General features: G+C 40.0%; 2 protein-coding genes across 2 annotated transcripts in view; one reads left to right on the forward strand and one right to left on the reverse strand.

Annotated features, from left to right (window-relative positions):
• Positions 1 to 10,521: 10,521 nt before the first annotated feature.
• RFTN2 (raftlin family member 2) overlaps positions 10,522 to 23,088 on the reverse strand; it is a 61,842-nt gene continuing 49,275 nt past the window's right edge. Inside the window, exon 9 of the mRNA XM_012532604.3 lies at positions 10,522 to 11,983. Coding sequence (XP_012388058.1) covers positions 11,711 to 11,983 — 273 coding nt within the window. The 3' untranslated portion in view covers positions 10,522 to 11,710. The remainder of the gene's footprint in view (positions 11,984 to 23,088) is intronic.
• LOC101288857 (40S ribosomal protein S3a-like) lies at positions 12,345 to 13,589 on the forward strand. Its single transcript, XM_033430686.2, has one exon. It carries the CDS (start codon positions 12,766 to 12,768, stop codon positions 13,558 to 13,560), a length of 795 nt encoding a protein of 264 aa, XP_033286577.2. The 5' UTR covers positions 12,345 to 12,765; the 3' UTR covers positions 13,561 to 13,589.

Below are 23,088 nucleotides of genomic sequence, written 5' to 3' on the forward strand. Positions count from 1 at the left end.
TGTCAAAACATCCAAATTTTTTTTCTGAAAAAATATGCATTAATAGTGTAGGGTACACTATAAAACCAGGTAACTACCAAGTGAATTCACTAGCGGGTTAGATTACTCATCTAAAAGGTTTAATTAGGAGCCTCACTCCTAACATTTGGGGATGCATGGATATTTTCTCTGGGCTAAGAATCTAATTACAATACTTCATTTATTTGATTTTTTTCTGCTATTTACATTTCTTTTTATAGTACGCAACGCTTTATATCAAGTATGAGAACCTATTGTAATTAAGCAAAGAGATTACTGAGTTTTCATAATAACCCAAATTTCCAAAAGAGAAATACAACTGACATCCTGAACTTATATCTATGAAGATAGTATGTCAAATGTTATGTCAGATAGAGTCCATGATTAATTACAGCATCACCATTCAAAAATTAGTAAAATATTTATTCATTTTTAAATGAAATCAGCATTTTATCCTGATCTGGACTTCTGCTATAAACCTTGGTAAAAGTAGTTTATAATTCCATAAATAGTGTATTTGCCACTTTATTTTGAGTGGACCTCATGTAAGCCATCTGTATCTTATGTAACAATTGTAAATCTTCACTTAAAAATTGTAGTTTGGGGCTTCCCTGGTGGTGCAGTGGTTGAGAGTCTGCCTGCCGATGCAGGGGACCCGGTTCGTGCCCCGGTCCGGGAGGATCCCACATGCCGCGGAGCGGCTGGGCCCGTGAGCCATGGCCGCTGAGCCTGCACGTCCGGAGCCTGTGCTCGGCAACGGGAGAGGCCACAACAGTGACAGGCCCGCGCACCGCAAAAAAAACAAAACAAAAAAAATTGTAGTTTGTCACAGATAATAGGATTTTCTCTGCCTTTTTTTGTAACAATGTCAAAGAAACATTCTCATTTAATATGATACTTTATGTAAAAGAATTTTCTACATCTTTGTAAGCATTTGCTGATCTTAATATTTTTGGTTTTATTAGTGTCTAGAAGAAAATGTTAGTTTCTGTAAAAATAACAACAAAAATGCTTTATACCTTGTTCTAAAAGGGGGTAAATGAAGTAGGAATGATAGGATTTTGTGCTCCTATTTCCCCTACCTCCCTCAGAGATAGATTGAGGGGAGTCCAAGGAACAAGGCAACCCCAGAGAAGAGGAAACATTGGGTATGATCGTTATTGCACTAGCAATGAGATAGCCCCTTCATCCAATTCCAGAAATTCAAAAGAATCTTTTTTGAGGGTAAATCCTTATTTAACTCCCCTAAAAAATGTCATCATGGGGCTTCCCTGGTGGCGCAGTGGTTGAGAGTACACCTGCCGATGCAGGGGACACAGGTTCGTGCCCCAGTCCGGGAAGATCCCACATGCAGCGGAGCGGCTGGGCCCGTGAGCCATGGCCGCTGAGCCTGCGCATCCGGAGCCTGTGCTCCGCAACGGGAGAGGCCACAACAGTGAGGCCTGCGTACCACAAAAAAAAAAAAAAAATCATGTTTTAAAACCTGGTGTATATTTATAGAGAGAAATTGTTCTTGCCTTGATTTCGATTAGTATTTAAATCACTTAAAAAATATTTGGTGCTTTTATATTTTTAAATATTTTACAGGGACTTCCCTGCTGGTCCAGCGGTTAAGACTGCACTCCCAATGCAGGGGGCCCGGGTTCTATCCCTGGTCAGGAAACTAGATACCACATGCTGCAATTAAGACCCAGTGCAGACAAATAAATAAATATTTTTTTAAAAAAGAAAAAACACTTTACAAAAAAAATGCAGACCTTGGATTCTGATTATTGAGAACCATATTAGTGATGATATTAGTTTTCAGTGTCTGCTCTAGTAAATTACCACAGACTTAGCGACTTCAAGCAATACAGCTTTATTCTCTTACAGTTCTTGAGGTCAGAAGCTCAAAATAAGTTTTACTGGGCTAAAATTAAGTTTCCGTCTCTTTCTGGAGGCTCCAGGGGAAATGTGCTCCTTGCCTCTTTTAGTTGCTGGAGGCTGCTGGTATTATTTGACTTGTGGCCCCATCATTCCAGTCTCTACTTCCATAATCTTATTGCCTTCTCTTCTGTAGTGATAGCTCTCTCCACCTCTCTAATTAGGGATGCTTGTGATTGCATCATTATGCCCACCTGGATAATCCAGACTAATTTCCCCATCTCAAGATCATTTATCAGGGGCTTCCCTGGTGGACCAATGATTAAGACTCCACACTCCCAAAGCAGGGGGGCCGGGTTCTATCCCTGAACAGGGAACTAGATTCCACATGCTGCAACTAAGACCTAGTGCAGCCAAATAAATAAGTATTAAAAAAAATAATAAAATCATTAATCATATTTGCAAAGTCCCTTTTGCCATATAAAGTAGCATATTTGTCTTAGGGGGCCTTTATTCAGCCTACCACAGCAGTCTTCTTGAATTCATATTATTAATGTCAAAAAGTTCTGCATGCTATGGACTTAACTTTTACTCTGATGGTGGTTCTTTTTATTTCCTGCATGTTACCTACTTCTTTATGCCTCCCAGTCACACATGCTTGATTTAAGTCTCTGACTGAAAAAGTTGAACTTGAAATCATTTTTTGTAGCTTACCATTAACTACATCCTTGTATTGATCCATTGATAGCTAAATTTTTGGCATGATCTTTTAGTTGACTCATAGAACTGATCATTCTGTGGTTCAGAAACCTTGCTTACCAGTTTGTGAAAGGCAGAGTAGGAGAGATGGAGGATGAAACATTTTAAGGAGTATGATTTTGGATGCAAATTAGAAAATAAACTTTAGGTAACAGCTTTCTAGAAGAGCTGTTAGAGCACTGCTTTCTAGAAGCTAGACATGAGACTACTGGAGAAGAAGGAAAATGTGATGTTTGTGACCTTAACAGGAGAGGAATAAGCTTTAAAAAAGTACATCTTTAACTATAGATTTTCAATTTCTTCCTAACTAAATTTGGAATATCTTACAATTTTTAGTTCTTCAATTCTACATTTTAGTGTTAACTTTGTGAAAACTGTCTCTAAAAAGTTAAAAACATTTCACTGGATAACATATAAATTGTGTTTTATAATAATGGCTTATATTAATGTCATATGTAGTTAGAGAAGCTGTTAAGTCTTGGCAACAACATCTGTGAAAACATCCGTTTTGCTTATTCACATTAAGTTTTTTCTAAGCTATATTCACAACCTGTCTTTAGTAATTAATGAAGGTTTTTGTTTAGTGCTGTCTTTATGTGTAGTTATTTTGATTATCTGAACATAGTTAAATGTGTTAATACAAAAGGATTTAAAATAACTTCGTGATGATTTGCGGACATTAGGAGGAGAGGGGTTTTTCAAACATTGCTTGGGGCAGGGGAAATGTTATGGTGCATGGCAAAATGAGCTTAGTTGTTGGTGAGAGGATTATGGCTGGAATGAGTGGGGTTTGCTATTTCTGAATAAGATGCCAACTTTTAGGGCAAGGGTAGAGACTAAGTCCTTGTTATTTTAATTAAATACCAGTTCCCAGATATAGAGCAATCACTATGGGAAGAATCCATCAGTACAGAGTAGAAAGCTCAGATTTAGCAGGATAATACCAATTAAAATGACCATATTGATTGGTGTCACATTTCTGGGGTGTTAGGAGAGGCCACAGTCTGTGAAGTGAGGTCTTAAGTGTCAGAAGGAGAGGCCTCTCAAATGTGTCTTTCTGGCTCTCAAAGCCCTCCAAACCCAAGATATCATTTCCTCTGTACTCTTCAGACTCCACTCATGTGTGAGATTCAAGGGTTCATATACTCACTGAGAATTAAAAATCATTACTCGTGTAGAATCAGAATGGAGTGCGAAAAGGGGCCAAGATGTGACCTAGAAAGGCAGTGATGATGGTGAAAGGGAGGCCAGGTGGAGAGCGACAGATAGGATAGATTTCTCCTGATGCAGATGTTCTCTCGACCTACAGAAGAAGAATTTTTCATCTTTGAGTTCCCTATTTCCTACTCTCTCCCAATGCCTGTGACACCCTAGATCTATTGATAAGAGCCCATCTGTACCCCCAATCTCACTCAGGTCCTGGCACACCATTTGCTGCTCTGCAAGGTTTGAGGTTTGAGATGCTTTGCCCCGAGCTTCCCAAGACCTTAAAACCAGACAATTTTCAGACCTTTGTGGGCAGTAGAGTCCACCCCCACATAAGACCAAATATATTAAAATGTATCCCCATTTCACATTAAATATTATTTGTATATGAAAAAATATAAATTTGAACAGCTTTTTGTAATTGATTTTAAGAATTTGTCTCGCCATTGGTCACTTAGTTTACAATTGGCTGTGTTTCTCATCCATCATCACATATGCCTTGGAAGTGAGAAAAGTTAATCTACAAGTTACGTTCAAAGTTAACATTTTTATGAATATGAAAGGAAATAACGTTTTTATATATATTACGTTTATTACAGCTATTTAAATATTTCAGTTTGGCAGTTTTCATATTTTGGAGCCAATGTATTTTTTATTTTTTTTGTTTGTTTGTTTTTTGCGGTACGCGGGCCTCTCACTGTTGTGGCCTCTCCCGTTGCGGAGCACAGGTTCCGGACGCGCAGGCTCAGCAGCCATGGCTCACGGACTCAGCCGCTCCGCGGCATGTGGGATCTTCCTGGACCGGGGCACAAACCCGTGTCCCCTGCATCGGCAGGCGGACTCTCAACCACTGCGCCACCAAGGAAGCCCCAATGTATTTTTTAACACGTCTCAAATATTTTGGAGCACCCCTGAGAAGTTCATAGGTCCTCAAGTTTAAAATGATCTGCTTATGGGACTTCCCTGGTGGTCCAGTGGGTAGGACTGCACTCCCGATGTGGGGGACCCGGTTCGATCCCTGGTCAGGGAACTAGGTCCTACATGCATGCCGCAACTAAGAAGTCCGCATGCCGCAGTGAAGATTCCGCGTGCCAAAACTAAGACCCGGAGCAGCCTAGATAAATAAGTATTTTTAAAAAATTCACTAAAATGATCTGTTTATAATATTATAACACAAACACAATCTATTACTAGAATATTATTATTTATCAAATATCATTTGCTCAGGGAAGCCTTCCCTGACCTTGAATATATTAGGTTCATCTGTTACATGCCCTCCTAGCAAACTTTGCTTCCTATGAGTATTTACATCAACTATAATTACATAATTATTTCTATTACTGTTCATGCACTATCTTTCTCCTCCGTTAGCCTATTGATTCCATAAGTGCAAGACTGACCAAGAGTTAAGAAATATTTGTTAAAGGAACGAATGGGTGAGAGAGTGAACCTGCATCTTCTCACAGGATGTCTGTTTCAGGAGGAGGGTTTCATCACTGACAAGAGACTGAACGCTGAAAACTAAAAAGCATTCTTAAAATATATCCTCCCTCCTCTGCCTTTTGTTTGGATATCTGCCTTTAGCATGATCTGTACCTGTAGAGGTAGCAGCATGGTCTTCCGCAGACATAATGGCTGCTTAGCGTCCGGTCTTGGGTCTCTGGCTCTTCTGGAGACCCTGTGAACTACTACCTAATATACTTGGCAAAGTAGTGGTGAATCTTTTGATTTACCACATAGAAATATATTTAAATCTTTAGCTGTTATATTCATATTTAAATGATGCCCTGTATTTGTTCTGGAGTTTCCCCAAACATAGGATTGTTCACCTCACTAAAAAGAACTTTGCAAACTTAAAACTGGACCTTTTGAAAAAAAATAATGGTTTCAGTTTCTTGAGCACCTAACCGGGTGTCAGGAACTGTGGTACATTTCCCACATAATTGCACTAAATCCTCATACGATTAAATTTGTTTGTTTCTATCCCCACTTTACACATAAGTAAACTGAGCTTCAAAGTAGCTGTTCAGTGTCCACAGGAACAAGTAGCAGGGCCAGGGTCTGCACTCAGTCCTGGCTCCAAAGCTCAGCCTTCTCTGTTTTGATCTGCTATTTCATATGTTTCTGAATATTGCCTGCTACCTATGCTTGGGAGACTTCTTTAATTCTTATGTTGAGTAGGATTGTGTTAGGCAGCATGTGTTGGAATGGAGTGGCTTAACCAAATAAGGTTTTGCTTTTCTTTGTAACAAGGCCAGAGGTCAGCAGTCCTGGGCTTGTGCAGTGGCTCCAGGGTCCTTCATTGCTGTCCCAGGCTCTTCCTGACTTTCCATCCCACCATCCTTGGGGCATGGCCACCTTCCTCACGGCTATTTCTTGGTTATAAGAAGGCTGCTCTCCTCCGGGCTGCACACACTGGCCCACACTGGGTATTAGCAATCTTTTGAAAACTGCTAACCCAATTTAAAACAAAAAAAGGCATTTTCTTTTTTTGTTGTTTTGCAATTTTTTATTAGTGAGTTTAAACCAGGGCATGTTTATTGGTTGTTTATGTTTCTTTTTAAAATAAACTACTTGGGAATTCCCTGGCGGTCCATTGGTTAGGACTCTGCGCTCTCACTGCTGAGGGCCTGGGTTCAATCCCTGGTTGGGGAACTAAGATCCTGTAAGCCGTGCGGGGTGGCCAAAAAAAAAAAAAAAAGACTTTTAAATAAACTACTTATTTGTGTCATTTGCAGTTTTTTCTACTAGGTTGTACATCTGTTTTTTATTAACATCCTTTGTATACTTAGAATATTAGCCCTTTGCTATTTGATCATTTCTTGATTACAATTTTTTGTTTACTTTTTGATGATGTTAATGGAGTGTTTTTCTGTGTGCAGGTTTTAAATGTGCAGTCTTAGTATTTACACAGTCTTTTCCTTTATGGCTTCTGGGTTTTGAATTATGCTCTAAATATTTGCTCATATATTATTACAGTATTTTTATAGTTTTGTTTTTTATATTTAATTTTTAATTCATCTGTAAGATATTTTGGAATAAGGTATGAATCCCATTCATTTTAACTCAAGTCTGTGGCAGTAGCTCTTTACATGAAGAGGTGGGAAAAAAGGGAGAAACATACATAAAATGTCAGTCTGCAGCTATACCATAAAGCTGGAAGTTTTAAAAAATGGAATCTTAACTAATACTTTTGGAGGGGGTTAGACAAGGAGAAAAATCTTGAGTCACATGGTTTCCCAAAAGAACAAATTCAGAAGAATGACATGTGGCTAAGGAACTAATGTTTACAGGAAAAAATATTGAAATGTTAAAACCCACTTTTTGTGTGTGCTGTATAAACATTCAACTATGCCTATAGTCTGAGAAAGAATAAAGGAAATGTAAGTAAAATATCCAAATTTGGTGTGTCTCAGTTTTCTATTAATTTACGGAAATTAGAAGACATGCTATATTCTCTTGTGTTAAATAAAAAGTCATTTTACTAACCACATCTATTACAATGATGTGAGTGGTTCTCCTTTTGAAACTTTAACATGTTGAAAACGACTCTGTCCCTGAGGATTAGTATCCCCATTAAGACACAAAGGAGTTGAAATGTGTGTATTTAACAGTTTTTCTGCATAACCAACCAAAGAAATTCTTACATTAGAAAGCCTGGACTTCAGATTTCCCAGGTGTCCGTGTGGGTGGTTCTTGGCTAGTCTGCCCAGAGTCAGGTCTCCTGGCAGCTCAGGCACAGCAGTGATTAACTGGGAGGAGAGAGTGAACACTTGATTGAAACATGGAGGGTCAATTCAAACTTTTTTCCATGTAGGCAAATCTTCTAATTCCCCCAGCTGTTTTATTTAGTGATTACATTTTTGATGAGAAGATAAGAGTAACTTGATTTCCATTTCTTATTGGTTTGCTTCACTGGCCTTTTATGCCTTAGTGTACACTTTGGAACTTCATTTTCAGCAATTGAGATACTGTTTTGCAGGGAAATGACTCAACAGGTAAAGGAAGTTAAAGAAAAAAAATGTTACCATTTTACCAGAACTGATTTTCCTTTGAAGCTGCTGTCTAGGTATACAACAACGACGGATGGGGGTGAAGTCCAAACTTCTTACATGACCTCCACTAACTCTGTGCGGTGAGGGTGGGGAGCCTCTGACTGGCCCGCGGGGATAAAATCCCCAGTTCCCTACTGTCTTTCTCTGACACCACCCTGGCCGCGGTGTTGGGCCCCTTTGGTATAGCCTTGTGAGGGTGGAAATCTAGGCTTTCCACTCGGTCTGTGCTGTTGTAGGTCCAGGTGAGGTCACAGGTTTTTCTGTGGTGGTGTTTGGCTGGAGTAGAACAGTTATTGTGTAAATATGTGCCGTCTTTCTAGGCTTTTCTTAGGGTTTTCTTGGTCTGCAACATTGGCATTTCCTGATTGCTGGTTTCTTCAGCTTCCAAGTCTGAGATACATGAGGCAAAAATAAAACCAAGAAACTCACCACTGGTCATCTTATGTTTATGTATAATCATTTGTCAGAACTGGCTCTATAAACTTTGGGCTATTGCACAAGTAAAACTCACTCTCAAGGTATGATAAATTGCTATAATTAATATTATTTAAATGGTTCTGATGGCTTGCATTTAGCTGGCTTTCCTACATACCCACCAGTGTATTTTGAATTGAAATGCTTAGTTATAGACTCTCCCCATTGCTAGCACCACTCCATTTCAGTGCTCACTTGAAATTTAGTCTTTCCATACAGGCGGCTGCTGGGGCCCTGAGGAGTCAAGAGAAGGAAATCCTTTTTAGTCTTAATGCTGAAAGAGCCGCAGTCCTTCTAGCCTAGAGGGAATGGTAGCGAGGAGTTAAGGTAGTGAGGAAGGGCTGGGAAAAGAGACAGTTCCTTAGCTGTTCCAGAATGAAAGAAATGAAAATGCAACTGGTATATTTATAGTCAAATATACAAACACCTGCTCCTGATAAAACAAATGATTTGGAGATGATAGTTGTGATTTGGACTTACCACAGCCCTGCCTCCTGCTTCTATAGGTGTCTGAAGGCTCCTGGAAGCCCTCAAGTCTCTTAAAAAGAGTGATGTTTCTGTTGTCTTTAAGTGACATTGATAGAGCTGCTCCCCAGCTCAGTGGCAATTTCTCTGGTAATTAGGTGCTAAATGCTGTCCATGGAGATAGCAGGTGACATTCAACCCAAATGGGATGGAACTAACAGGTGGTTATGGAAACCTAAGACAAGTGCCATAGATGCTGTACCAAGGGGAATGGCAGAACCTCACACCCACATCTATGATCTGCATATTTTTTCATCATCATAATTTATAGGTATTAAAAATTCACATGCCAGAGCCCCTAAGGAATTACACAGCGTTATGAAAAGAACTGAATGTACAACTGGTAGATAATGATAAGGTTACTCACATTTAACTTCTTAGGCATATAGAGTCCAAGTTTTGTTACTTTTTGTTTTCTAAAAGAGACTCAGAGTTACTTATATATAATTAAAATGCTCTAGAACCATTTGGTCATTATTTATTCACTATCATACAAATTTGCCACATAACTTAAGGGTAACCGTTGGAGTAACTGTTTATAAAATAGGTTTTAAGGGTATGACCACTAAGTTTATCCTAATAAAAAGATTTTTTTAATAAGAAGAAATAACAGAAACAAATTGTGAAAAGAAAGTATTCTTATACAAATTTTTAAAAAATTAAAAGAGATTTCTGAGTTTTCCTTTAGTTGATATAAATTTCTTTCTCTGGTTTTTTTTTTTTTTTGGGGGGTACGCGGGCCTCTCACTGCTGTGGCCTCTCCCATTGCGGAGCACAGTCTCCGGATGCGCAGGCCCAGCGGCTCACGGGCCCAGCTGCTCTGCGGCATGTGGGATCCTCCCGGACCGGGGCACGAACCCACGTCTCCTGAATCGGCAGGCGGACTCTCAACCACTGCGCCACCAGGGAAGCCCCTTCTTTCTCTGTTTTTAATACTTCAAATCCCTTCTTTACACTAACAGAATATACCAGAATCTCTGCCTGTTGTAGACCCTGGCATTAGGAAAAACTGTCTGATCTTTCTGAGTTCATTACCTGTGTTTCATAACTCATGGCATTTCGTGGGCTCCAGAAGTAGTATTTATTTCTACCAAAAATTCACCAACTCATGAATATGGAACTCAGGTTCATCTAAAAGTCAAAACCAAAAGCACTTCTGCAAATACTGTTGATAGCTATTTCCATAGAATAATACGGAGCATAATATTCTTCAGTTCCTTTATACCTATAAAGGTAATGCTTCTGCACGGTAGAAGTAGAATAATTCCATGTCAATCCTACCAACAATTCATGGAGATCAACATAGTTTAGTTACACCATACATTTTTTTTTGAAGTATGGTTGATTTACATGTCAACCATATGGTTGATTTACATTTACATAACAGATTTACATAAAAACTTTATTTATTTATTTTTTTGGCCACACTGTGCGGCATGCAGGTTCTTAGCTCTCCAGCCGGGGATTGAACCTGTGCCCCCTGCATCGGGAGTGCAGAGTCTTAACCACTGGACCACCAGGGAAGTCCCTAGTTACACTATATATTTGATAACATGTAATACATATCTGTCATATGTGTAAAACATTATGAGCATTTGTGTTCAATAAAACAATAGCCCAATTACAAATGACATTTTATTATTCAAATGACTTTATAATGTCAACACCAATGCTAATAAAAATATATAATAGGCTGAACTCATCAATGGCACAGTTGTAATTCATTTGAAGTAAACCACATTTCAAAGTAAGCCTTTCGTAGATAAATGAAAATCCTCTATTTTGTAAAATTTTAATCTTTACCTGTTAAAGGCTGGGCAAGGCAAAGGCATCCCTACTAGCAGAGCAAGAAAAGCAGAGATGGAACAGATAAGTCACTGTACACGTTGCATGTGCTATGAGCACCTTTTTACTCCTGCAGGACTGAAAATTCTGGGTTTCCACATTCTTCATGCTTTAGCAATCAAAATAAAAGCGTAATTCATATCTAGGCTGATAAAAGACTTGTTTCCATTTAAAGTTGATGTTTCCCTTTTCAGACTATTTACAATTTAAAAGAAAGAAAATTAATTCTGTCTATTACGGTTTTTAAATATTGAGATTGTGGGTTCTTCTCATATTGAATTTTAAAGGATGGTGCTTTGCTGTGTTTCTAGGCTATCAGACACAAGAAAGTTTAAGCTCACTGAATTAGTACGAGGTTGGTAACATGGTGACCCTTTAAAACCAAAGACATACAAAAAGGATTTTTTTTCAAAGAATATTTTAACAAATAAGGGTTTGCTTTGTACATACCTGCCATAGTTAAAGACAAAATTTAGATTAATTGTTATATTCAGGAAATAGGTACTTTATTAATTAGCCCTGTGTGTGTGTGTGTGTGTGTGTGTGTGAAAGAGAGAGAGAGAGAGAGAGAGAGAAAGAATTTTCAGCTTAAGTAAGGCTCTAACCTGAGAATTTTCTAATTAAGTGAAAATACTGGTTGAGATATTTAGTTGTCTTACCAGGAATTGTAAGAAAAGTGTACCTTACACATTCATGAGACACTGAAGTATATTGGTTAATAACCTCATAAGACATCTGCTTAAACAGATGTTTTAGTTGAGAAAACTGTAAACATGATTCTAAATTTACAAATATGTTGGTTATTCTTCCTTGCCTGGAAGGTTGAGCCAAAGTTTACGTAGATTAGAGGAAAGCCTGAGTCTGGAAAAATTCAAAGCATTCCATAAATGCAGATAAAGCAATACAATAAAGTAACTTGGCAATTATTTTAATAATTATTTACAAGGCCTCTGTTCCTTCTTTGCTCACATACAAGTGACCTGAGTTACTCCATCTTCCTGGTCAAACTGTCCATCATCTATTTCCCGCAGGACACTGTCACTGTTGCTGAACCCGGAGAAGCTGCTGTGCTGGGCCGGCCTCTTCTCCTTCATCCAGCATTCTCGAGAAGGAGCGAGGAGGCGCGCCTCGGGCGGGCTCCAGCCCTCTGCAGGGTGTGACAGGGCCGTGTCCAATCCGACGCTCCTACTCGTGACTTTGCTCCTGTCTTCACCTTTCACGTGCCGGCCGCCTTTCCTCTGAAACACAAGAGATTGGCAACCAGGAGTTAAAAAGAATGGGCACCGCCTTGTCCCGCTGGTCTAGTTCCCTGCCCGCTTCTCTTCAAGGGCCAGCTCGGGCCGCCCTTCACGTTCCCTCCTCCCCGCCCTCCAAGCGAAGGTGCGCTCCCCTCTCTGTTCACACCACTTGGTGGCTTCCTGGCCCATCGTTCTCCTCATCGGCGGGCGGGCTGTGTGCCCCTGTCTGGGTCCTCAATGACACCTCTGAGGAGAGGGACCTGCTGAGATCTTACTTGGGGGAGCAAAGCAGGTAGAGAGATACGCTAAAACCTCCATTTTCCTTCTAGGTGTTTGTCGGGATCTGAGCAGCAGAAAAAGTGCCCCAGAGGCTACCTCTCCCCCATTTCTATAGGAATAGACTGCACAGGTGATTCAGACTGAGATCATATTGGAATAAGGGGCACCTTTCTAGGTGGAGCAGACCCCTCTCCTTGTCCTGCTACAAGCCGCTTCTGCCTGACACAGTGGGATTGCTCAGCAGCGGGACCAGCTCCTTCTGCAGACTGTCAGAGAAGCTGCGGCTATTTTCACTATGAAATATTGCTGAGGCCTGACCTCATCCTTGCTGCGGTTCGCAGTAGAGAGACGTGGTCTCCGCCAAGGTAACTTAAGTGAAACTAAGATAACTAAGTCAACAGAAGGAGAGCTCAGGGAGAGAACTGTGGATCTTCAGACTCCTGATGAGACTACAGGGGCTTCTTTAATACCGATAACATCCTTTTGGCTCTCGGAGCAGCGCCATGGCGGTCGGAAGGAACAAGCGCCTTACGAAAGGCGGTAAAAAGGAAGCCAAGAAGGAAGTGGTTGACCCATTTTCTAAGAAAGATTGGTATGATGTGAAAGCGCCAGCTATGTTCAATATAAGAAATATTGGGAAAACACTAGTCACGAGAACTCAAGGAACCAAAATCGCATCTGATGGCCTCAAGGGTCGTGTGTGTGAAGTGAGCCTTGCTGATCTGCAGAATGATGAAGTTGCATTTAGAAAATTCAAGCTTATTACTGAGGATGTTCAGGGCAAAAACTGCCTGACTAATTTCCATGGCGTGGATCTTACCCGTGACAAAATGTGCTTCATGGTCAAAAAATGGCAGACCATGATTGAAGCTCACGTTGATGTCAAGACTACCGATGGTTATTTGCTTCGTCTCTTCTGGGTGGGTTTTACTAAAAAATGCAACACTCAGATTCGGAAGACCTCTTATGCCCAGCACCAGCAGGTCCGCCAGATCCGCAAGAAGATGATGGAAATCATGACCCGAGAGGTGCAGACAAATGACTTGAAAGAGGTGGTCAATAAACTGATTCCAGACAGCATTGGAAAAGACATAGAAAAGGCCTGCCAATCTATTTATCCACTCCATGATGTCTTTGTTAGAAAAGCAAAAATGCTGAAGAAGCCCAGGTTTGAATTGGGAAAACTCATGGAGCTACATGGTGAAGGTAGTAGTTCTGGAAAAGCTACTGGGGACGAGGCAGGTGCTAAAGTTGAACGAGTTGATGGACATGAGCCACCAGTCCAGGAATCTGTTTAAAAATCAGACTTTTAATGGTGACAAATAAAGACCTCATTTGTGATTAAAAAAAAAAAAAAAAAAAAAATACTGGGCTTCCCTGGTGGCGCAGTGGTTGAGAATCTGCCTGCCAATGCAGCAGACACGGGTTCGAGCCCTGGTCTGGGAAGATCCCACATGCCACGGAGCAACTAAGCCCGTGCACCACAGCTACTGAGCCTGTGCCTCTGGAGCCTGTGCTCTGCAACAAGAGAAGGCCGCGACAGTGAGAGGCCCGCGCACCGCGATGAAGAATGGCTCCTGCTCGCCGCAACTAGAGAAAGCCCTTGCACAGAAACGAAGACCGAACACAGCCATAAATAAATAAATAAATTTAAAAAAAAAAAAAAAAAAAAATACTGATAACATGACAGATATTAGATCATGATCATATACTCAAGCACAAAAGCTGAGTAAGGATAAATAAGATAAAGATAAAATTTAAAAAACATTTAAAAAGCCCAGTAATTTCCCAGATTACAAAGAGTTTATTTGCTTAAAGCTCATTTATATGTTAGTTGGGAACTAGGATTACATTTTCTCAAATGTGAGAACTAAATTTACTCAAAAAAAACTCAGAAAAATATATAGAAGTCAGATGCCTAGGCTAGTCTTACAAAAGTTTGTTAATCCATAGGTTTCTTGAACTATAGTGTATAAAATAGAAATGCATGGACTTCCCTGACGGTCCAGTGGTTAAGACTCCATGCTTCCACTGCAGTGGGCGTGGCTTTGATCTCTGGTCGGGGAGCTAAGATCCCGCATGCCGTGCGGTGGGGCAAAAAATTAAAAAAAAATAAAAGTAAAAGGATTTCATACTGGCTTTCATGGCAAATATACCATGCAAACAGTGGTATTAAACTGAATTTTGCGGGCTACTGTGGAACGTAACCACGGTTGATGGCACTGTTTGTATAGGAAGATGCAGGCCTCAGTGTGTTGCATTGAAAGGAGTGTGTTGGCAGCTCATCTTTTTCTTGGCTGAGTTACTGGAGTCCTTGGACAAGTTGAAAGGAACAAGTCTGCAGTGGGTCCTGCCTCAATAAAGGCCCACTCTCACAGCCCAAGTCAGACATAGCTTGATGGTAGGGACATTTTCATTTGCATTCATCAAGTGCAAGTCTCAGATCTCAAATCTTTTTGCTTTTTATTCCCATTCATCAAATGTACTGAATTTAATACAAGCAGTGGAACCTGACAGACTTACTCTCAGGGTAGAGGACTTGAGAATGTCTCGTTCTCCCTGGCATTGGGACGCTGGTCAGTGAGGATATAGCCTTTGGCTGCAGGCAGGGCTGACCGGTACTGCTCCTTTCTCAAGCCTAGCTACTGGCTCCTTTCCCACAGGCACAAAGGATGCTTTCACTCCTGAATGACCTCTCCTGTTGACTGAATGAAATGGGAAGGAGGGGGAGCCTGGGAGCACTTGGCAGCCTGGATCTTTCCTTTTTCACCAGCCCCAGGGCCAAAGGTGAATTTTGCAATAAATTCCTTCTTGTACATCAGCCAATAGAGGCCAGCTCTCACATACTCAATGAGAATTTTCTTAATAAAAATTGGGTATTAAATAAGATAGTGACAGTAATTCACTTTTAAATAAGTATTAATAAGTAAACAGCCACCAAAATTTAAATATTAGAAGATGACAAAATACCTAACTCTATAAAAGATTTCAGAACAAACTCTTTTCTTTTTTTACCAAGTGACTTTTAATAAATACATGTTCAGCAGTGATGTCGCCTCCCTCACTCTACATGAAATAATAGCTTTTCCAACAAACCAAATTGCAATGTTCTTATAACTTAGAGTGTAGGAGACTGAAACATGACCAAGTCCTTGGAGATCATCTACTTTAATCCCTCATTGTACAGAGGTAAGACCCAGACGGAAGATGGTATTTGTCCAAGGTCAGGGAGTAGCTGGCTTTGAACTGGAGCCGGAGTGTCTTACCTTATTTTTTTCACATTATCTGCTCTGCAAAAATATGAGTAGATTTGTGGTCAAAGATTTGTATGTTTCTCAAATAAAAGTTTCCAATTACAAAAATAGTACACACTCAGTGTAGAAAACCAGGCAAAAATAAAGAAAAAAGCAAAACCCACCCACAATCCCATCTCACAGAGATACCACTGTTTAAATTTGGCATGTTTTACTATGTATTTGCATATGCACACGTGGATGTGTACAGCTAGCTCACTTTTGCACTTAACACTCACTATATTTTGAGTATTTCACTATGTCAATAAAGAGATTTTTCATGCAACATTGCCAGACTTATTCATATAGGGTCTCACTTTCTTCTGATATTTTCACTGTAGAATGAGAGCAGATTCTACCAAGAGTTGCATGCAGATCTAATGCTACCCTTTGATAAAATCAATCAACTTCTGAGAAGCATCCTCATTTACTAAAAATGAATGACCCATTTCAAATACACGAGACTCAGTGACAAACCAGTCTCAGTTAGGCTGTCCTACCAATGTATCTTTCATTTTCCACTGCTGACATCTTAAAAACAAAAGTAAAAGAACAAAGTCAGAATTATACCAGCAATCGTAAGACTTTGCATTGTCTTGGACAGTGTTATGATGGATAGAGTGGAAGAGTAGTTAAAAAATATGGTTTATAAAGTAATAAAAACATGGAGTGGACATTCAAGATTTCTCTTCCTTGTGTGTCTCAGGGTTGAAAGAGGAATAGGAAGCCACTGTAAGACTAAGTGTGACTCCAGTACCAGTTAGAAGAGTCCGAGCTTTTGAATCATGCAGAGAAACCTTCTTGCTCACAGAATATGTTCCTGAGTCATCCAAGCTTGGGGATGTCAAAATCATTCAAACCTGGGAAGGGAAAAAGGTGTCGTGGACAACCATCTTTCCAGCTAGCTTTCCTATCCACCTTCCTCTCTACTGCAGTGTGGGCATGTGACCCAATCAGATCCAATCAGAGTCCTTCCCTGGGATTGCTATATTGACTCTAGGATAAAGAAGTTCTTTCTAAAAATTGAAGTATAATTGATTTACAATATTATATTAGTTTCAGGTGTACAACAGTGATTCAATATTTTTATAGATTATACTCCATTTAAAGTCATTATAAAATATTGGCTATATTCCCTGTGCTGTACAATATATCCTTGTAGCTTATTTATTTTATACATAGTAGTTTGTACCTCTTAACCCCCTACCCCTATCCTGCCCCTCCCCCTCCTTTCCTCTCCCCTCTGGTAACCACTGGTTTGTTCTTTATATCTGTGAGTGTGCTTCTTTTTGTTATATTCATTTGTTTGTTTTATTTTTTAGATTCCACATATAAGTGATAACATACAGTATTTGTCTTTCTCTGTCTGAGTTATTTCAAGAAGTTCTTTCTTTTTGATGAGGTGGCCATACCCACCTCATAAGAAGCCCTCTGCACATACATACGCAGAAGCTGAAACAAACAGAACATCCTGGGGCTGTTGAATCTCTGGAATCAGTCCCTGAGGCACTGTTTTTGGTAGCTCTCTTTTTGATATTATGAGCTATGCCAGAATCCTTCCCACCTAGAAGCCAATAAATTCCCTTATGGACAGAGGCTAATCTGAGCAGGGTTTCTGTCCCTTACACCCCAAGGGACACCAATAAGTCATGTGGAAACAAGTGTGGGTGGCCCAGAAGAGGGCTGCTCTCCAGCCTGAACACTGCCCTGTGGCTGCGGTTGAGCCCTCGTCCCTTTTGCCCACACCAGTAAGAAGCCCATTTGCTTTGAGTGAAAAGCATTCCCTAGATGAAGGACTTCATTAATGATAACAGCAAAATGCTTTCATTTTTATCTATACATGAAGTTCTTTGAGGTACCTGACATCTTCTATTTATACTGGCACCAAATTAGATTTCACATAGGCTTCAATTGAGGATACTAACAGCTAGTGAATGAAATATGACCCTATGACTTTCCAATAATTTCAAATGACTGGAAAAGTAAGAACAAAGTTTGATTAAATAATTATCTTACCATGCAGTAAGGAAAGAAGTTAATGTGTATGTTAAATATTTCTTAGTATTCATGTGATTTTATTTTTTTATTATTATTATTTTAATTTATGAATTTATTTATCTTTGGCTGCGTTGGGTCTTTGTTGCTGCACACAGGCCTTCTCTAGCTGTGTCTGGCGGGGGCTACTCTTTGTTGCGGTGAGCGGGCCCCTCACTGCAGTGACTTCTCCTGTTTCAGAGCACAGGTTCTAGGCACACAAGCTTCAGTAGCTGTGGCACATGGGCTCAGTAGTTGTTGCTCGCGGGCTCTAGAGCACAGGCTCAGCAGTTGTGGCGTACGGGCTTAGTTGCTCTGCGGCATGTGGGATCTTCCCGGACCAGGGCTCGAACCCAGGTCCCCTGCATTGGCAGGCGGCCTCTTAACCACTGTGCCACCAGGGAAGTCCCCATGTGATTTTATTTATAGTTACCTTCAAAAGATCTAATTCAGAACATTTCTGTGACTGTAGCTCCTTCACTTCTGGGTTTGTATTAGAGAAATGATTCAATAGATGTGCCCAAGAAGTCTTTACCACTTGAAATCATTCGTTTTGAGATACATTTTAAAGATAAGAAAATAATTTGAATGCAAAACTTCTCTAAAGGAGAAAAACAAATGTAAATTGGAACCATTTAAATTTGACTCCTGTCTCCCAGGGTCTATTCTCTCTTTCTTTTAATAACAGAACTCTGCACCCACCTCACCACCAATGCCTTGCAATTTTTAGCTGGGCATGTAGTATTTCACTATGGTACAAGCACATGGTTGCCCCAATTACATTTCCCAGCCTCCCTTGCAGATGCTTGTGGTGACATAAAGTTCAGGCCAATGTGATGTGAGAAGAAATATGTCTGTGACTTGGGGGTCAGTGCCTTAGAAGCATGCCTGGAATTTCCTACTTCTTGCTGGCTGGACACAGCAATGAGTGAAGAAGCAGTCCTGGGTCCAGAGGCAGAAGCCAAATGTTGAGGGTGGCAGAGCTGACCAGTCATGAGGCAGAGCTTTGCCCACCCTGGATTGCCTGCCCATCTTTAGATAATTATGAGAGAGACCCTTCTGTTGTATTTAAATCATTCTAATTGGTCTTTTTGGCATAGCATCTTAGTAACTAATTAGTTACCACTTAATAACTAACAGAAAAAAATTGTTGGCAACTAATGCTTTTTAGCTTAATTTTTCCCAACTTTCCAATTATGAAAAATTTCAAATATACAGAAAGTTTAAAGGGTACTACAATGAACCTACTACCTAGTTCAAAACTTGTTAATATTTTGCCATATTTGCTTTATATATATATAAATATGAAAATATATATATATGTTCATGTGTGTTTTTTTGAACGTCAAAAAGCATCAATGCACTACATTCCTACATATTAGCTGAAGATAATTTTTAGCTGGAGAAAATGGAGGGTCATTAGGAGTTTCTGGATTTTTTCTTCAGTTTCTCCATAGAGTTAGTGTTTAATCATCTAGTATTGAAAGAAAAACATTCCTATGAAAACAAAAGCAACATTCCATGTGACCAGGTGCTGTGCCCAGCCCCCTACGTGTTTTCTAACTGAATCCTCCTCCCAACCCTGTGGTAGGTACTAACATTGTCCATTTCACAGGTGAGGACACGGAGGCTTGGACAGCCTGGCAGAAGCTGTCTGTACACACACACACATACACACACACACATACATACACACACACACACACACACACACACACACACACACACACACACCCATCCCCTGGAATCCCTTTCATGGTTTGTTGTCTACCCCTAAGAACACCACTGGATGGAAACCCTACTCTGTCAGTGGAAACTAAATACTTTTAAATGACCTGTTGTTTCTTATAAATAATTATCAAAGGGAAATGGGCTGAAGAATTTAACTGAAATAAAGATTTTTAGGTAATAGAAAAATCTGATGAGTTTTTTACTTGAGTCTTCAAAGAAACAGAAAAGTTAAGAGAGAAGATCTTCGAAGAAAAATTGAGAACATTTAATAGATGGAGGTAAAATCCTGGTCAGAGTCTCTTACCCTGCTTAGCGTAGCAATCACTTCCTTGAGTCTATCAAGAGCCCTCCCCCCAAAATAAAGAAACAAATTTTTAAATAGATAAAAGGAAGAGCAAGATAAAAAGAACCTTGCTTTCGGGGCTTCCCTGGTGGCGCAGTGGTTGAGAGTCCGCCTGCCGATGTAGGGGATGCGGGTTCGTGCCCCGGTCTGGGAAGATCCCACATGCCGCCGCGGAGCGGCTGGGCCCATGAGCCATGGCCGCTGAGCCTGCGCGTCCGGAGCCTGTGCTCCGCAACAGGAGAGGCCACAACAGTGACAGGCCCCCCCACCAAAAAAAAGAAAAAAAGAACCTTGCTTCATTTATACTACAGAGCTTCATGTAGAGGAAATGGAGGTTAACAATCTCATTATACTTCATAAAAATTCCATTATCCAAGGAGAGTTTTTACTGAAGCACAAAGGTATAAAAAATATAGCCTATGTGATTTATAAAGCATGCAATCTTTCATAACATTTTTATTTTATTTTTAAATTAAAAAAATAAAATTATAAAGCATACAATCTTTTAAATTTTAAATTTAAAAGTAAATATGTAAAAGTGTAAAGTTCTATGAATTTTAATACATGTGTATAAATTTGTGTACAAATCACAATCAGGACACAGAACAGTTCTATTATCCCGCTCAAAACCCCCCATGCTATCCCTTTATCACACCCTTCCCCAAACCCCAAATCCCTGGCAAGCCATGATCTGTTATCCACAGTACAGTTCTGTCTTTTTGAGGATGTCATATAAATAGAATAGCACAGGGACTTCCCTAGTGGTGCAGTGGTTGAGAGTCTGCCTGCCAATACAGGGGACATGGATTCGATCCCTGGTTTTGGAAGATCCCACATGCCTCGGAGCAACTAAGCCCATGCGCCACAACTACTGAGCCTGTTCTCCAGAGCCCGCGAGCCACAACTACTGAGCCCACACACCGCAACTACTGAAGTCCATGCGCTCTAGGGCCCAAGTGCTGCAACTACTGACCCCGCGTGCTGCAACTACTGAAGCCCAAGCTCCTAGAGCCCGTGCTCTGCAACAAGAGAAACCACTGCAATGAGAAGCCCACGCACCACAATGAAGAGTAGCCCCTGCTCGCCACACCTAGAGAAAGCCCGCATGCAGCAACAAAGACCCAATGCAGCCAAAAATAAATAAATTTAAAAAAAAGAGAGAGAATAGTACAGTCTATAACCTTTTGAGACTGGCTTTTTTTTTTTTTTTAGCTCCCCAACCAGGGATTGAACCCAGGCCCCGTCAGTGAAAGTGCCAAGACCTAACCACTGGACCACCAGGGAACTCCCTGAGACTGGCTTCTTTTAATCAGCATGCTTTGTGAGATTAATCCACGCCATTGTGCATACGAGGAGTGCATTTGTTTTTATTTCTGAGTAGTATTTCATTGTATGGAAGTACCACAGCCGTTTATCCATACACCTGCTGAACACATTTGGATTTTTTCCAGTTTTTGGAGATTATGGATAGAACATATAAACGTTTATGTGTAGCTTTTTGTGTGAACGAAAATTTTTATTTCTCTAGGGTCAATGCCCAAGAGTGGGATTGGTGGTCGTATGTAAGTGTATGTTTAACCCCATGAGAAGCTGCCAAACTCTTTTCCAGAGCGGGTGCACCATTTTGCATCCCCACCAGCAGCGTTTGATAGTTCTGATTGCTCCTCATCCTTGCTAGTTCTTAGTGTTGTCAATATTTTTTAATCTTAGTCATTCTAGTAGATGTATGGTAGTGCCTCATCATGGTTTTCATTTGCATTTCCCTTAATGACTAATGATTTAAATGTTTTTTTATGTGCTTATTTCTCATCTACATATCCTCATTGGTTAGATGTCCAAGACTTTTAACTATTTTTTACCTGCGTTGTTTATTTATTTTTTAAGTTTTGAGAGTTCTTGATACCTTCTGGATACAAGTCCTTTGTCATACACGTGATTTGCAAAGGTTTTTTTTCCTCCCAGTCTGTGGCTTTTCTATTATTTTCTTAGTGTTATTCACAGAGCAAAAGTTTTAAATTTTGATAAGGTCTAATTTATCAATATTTTAAAATGAATTATGCTTTTGGTGTCATGTCTAAGAACTCTTTGCTTAGCTCCAGTTCAGAAGATTTTCTCCTATTAATTTTTTTCTAAAATTTTTCTAATTTTCCTAAAACAAACTATCTTTCAATAGCTTAAAGAAAATTGAGGCAGTAATTGGGAGTATAAATATTTTGAATTGATATTTTCCGTATTTAAAAAAATTCTCAAGCTATCTAGAATATTGTATAAAAACATATTTGTGGACTATAAACAAATTCCAAACGTAAAGGTCTTTATAACTTCAGAAGAAAAAATTCCAACAATATGCTTTCTTCATCATGTGATTCTCAATTCCCTCCCCTATACAGAGGCATGAAATGGCTTTGCTTAACATAAAAGTACTGTTCTATGTTGAGTGCAGCTGACTACAAAAAGTCTTATATATCTTGACATTAATCTCAGTAAAAGAGATAACTCTTTTTTTCAAGGGTTAAACCCTAGATCAGTTTCTACCAGCCCGTGAAATTTATCATTTTACTGAAAACTCATTAACGATCCTAGGGCAATGTTTGTAATTGTCTCAAATTTCCACCAACTGGTTTTTAGAACGAAACACCTTTGGGCTTCCCTGGTGGCACAGTGGTTAGGCATCTGTCTGCCAATGCAGGGGACACGGGTTCGATCCCTGGCCCTGGAAGATCCCACCTTCCGCGGAGCAACTAAGCCCGTGTGCCACAACTACCGAGCCTGCGCTCTAGAGCCCATGAGCCACAACTACTGAAACCTGCACGCCTAGAGCCTGTACTCCGCAACAAGAGAAGCCCCCACTCGCCACAACCAGAGAAAAGCCTGCGTGCCCAACGCAACCAAAAATAAAATAAAATAATTTATGTTTTTAAAAAAGAACTAGGGACTTCCCTGGTGGCGCAGTGGATAAGACTCCACGCTCCCAATGCAGGGGCCCCGGGTTCGATCCCTGGTCAGGGAACTGGATCCTGCATGCATGCCGCAACTAAGAGTTCAACTAAGGAGCAACTAAGCAGCCCACCTGCCGCATAAGAGCCGGTTCAGCCAAATAAATAAATAAATAAATAATAAAAAAAATAAAAAAGAACTAAACACCTTTGAAATAATTCTTTGAAAACCTTTATAAATGAAGCAATCCCCTTATCAGCCCCTCCCAAACAACAACTGTTTTCAAGGTACAAGCAAAGAATAGTGCCATTACAGACCTACAACTACATAAAAATTTTTTTCAAGACATGTTATAAATGTATAACTTTCACAAAATATATACGAGATAGCTAAATTAACTCTATGGCAATACTGATAGTCTACTACCTTCTTGAGATAAAATAACAAATTATTTCCACTAGAGAGAATTAAAAGAATTTACAAATTGG

The sequence above is a fragment of the Orcinus orca genome, chromosome 7, assembly GCF_937001465.1.
Source record: "Orcinus orca chromosome 7, mOrcOrc1.1, whole genome shotgun sequence".
Taxonomy (NCBI): domain Eukaryota; kingdom Metazoa; phylum Chordata; class Mammalia; order Artiodactyla; family Delphinidae; genus Orcinus; species Orcinus orca.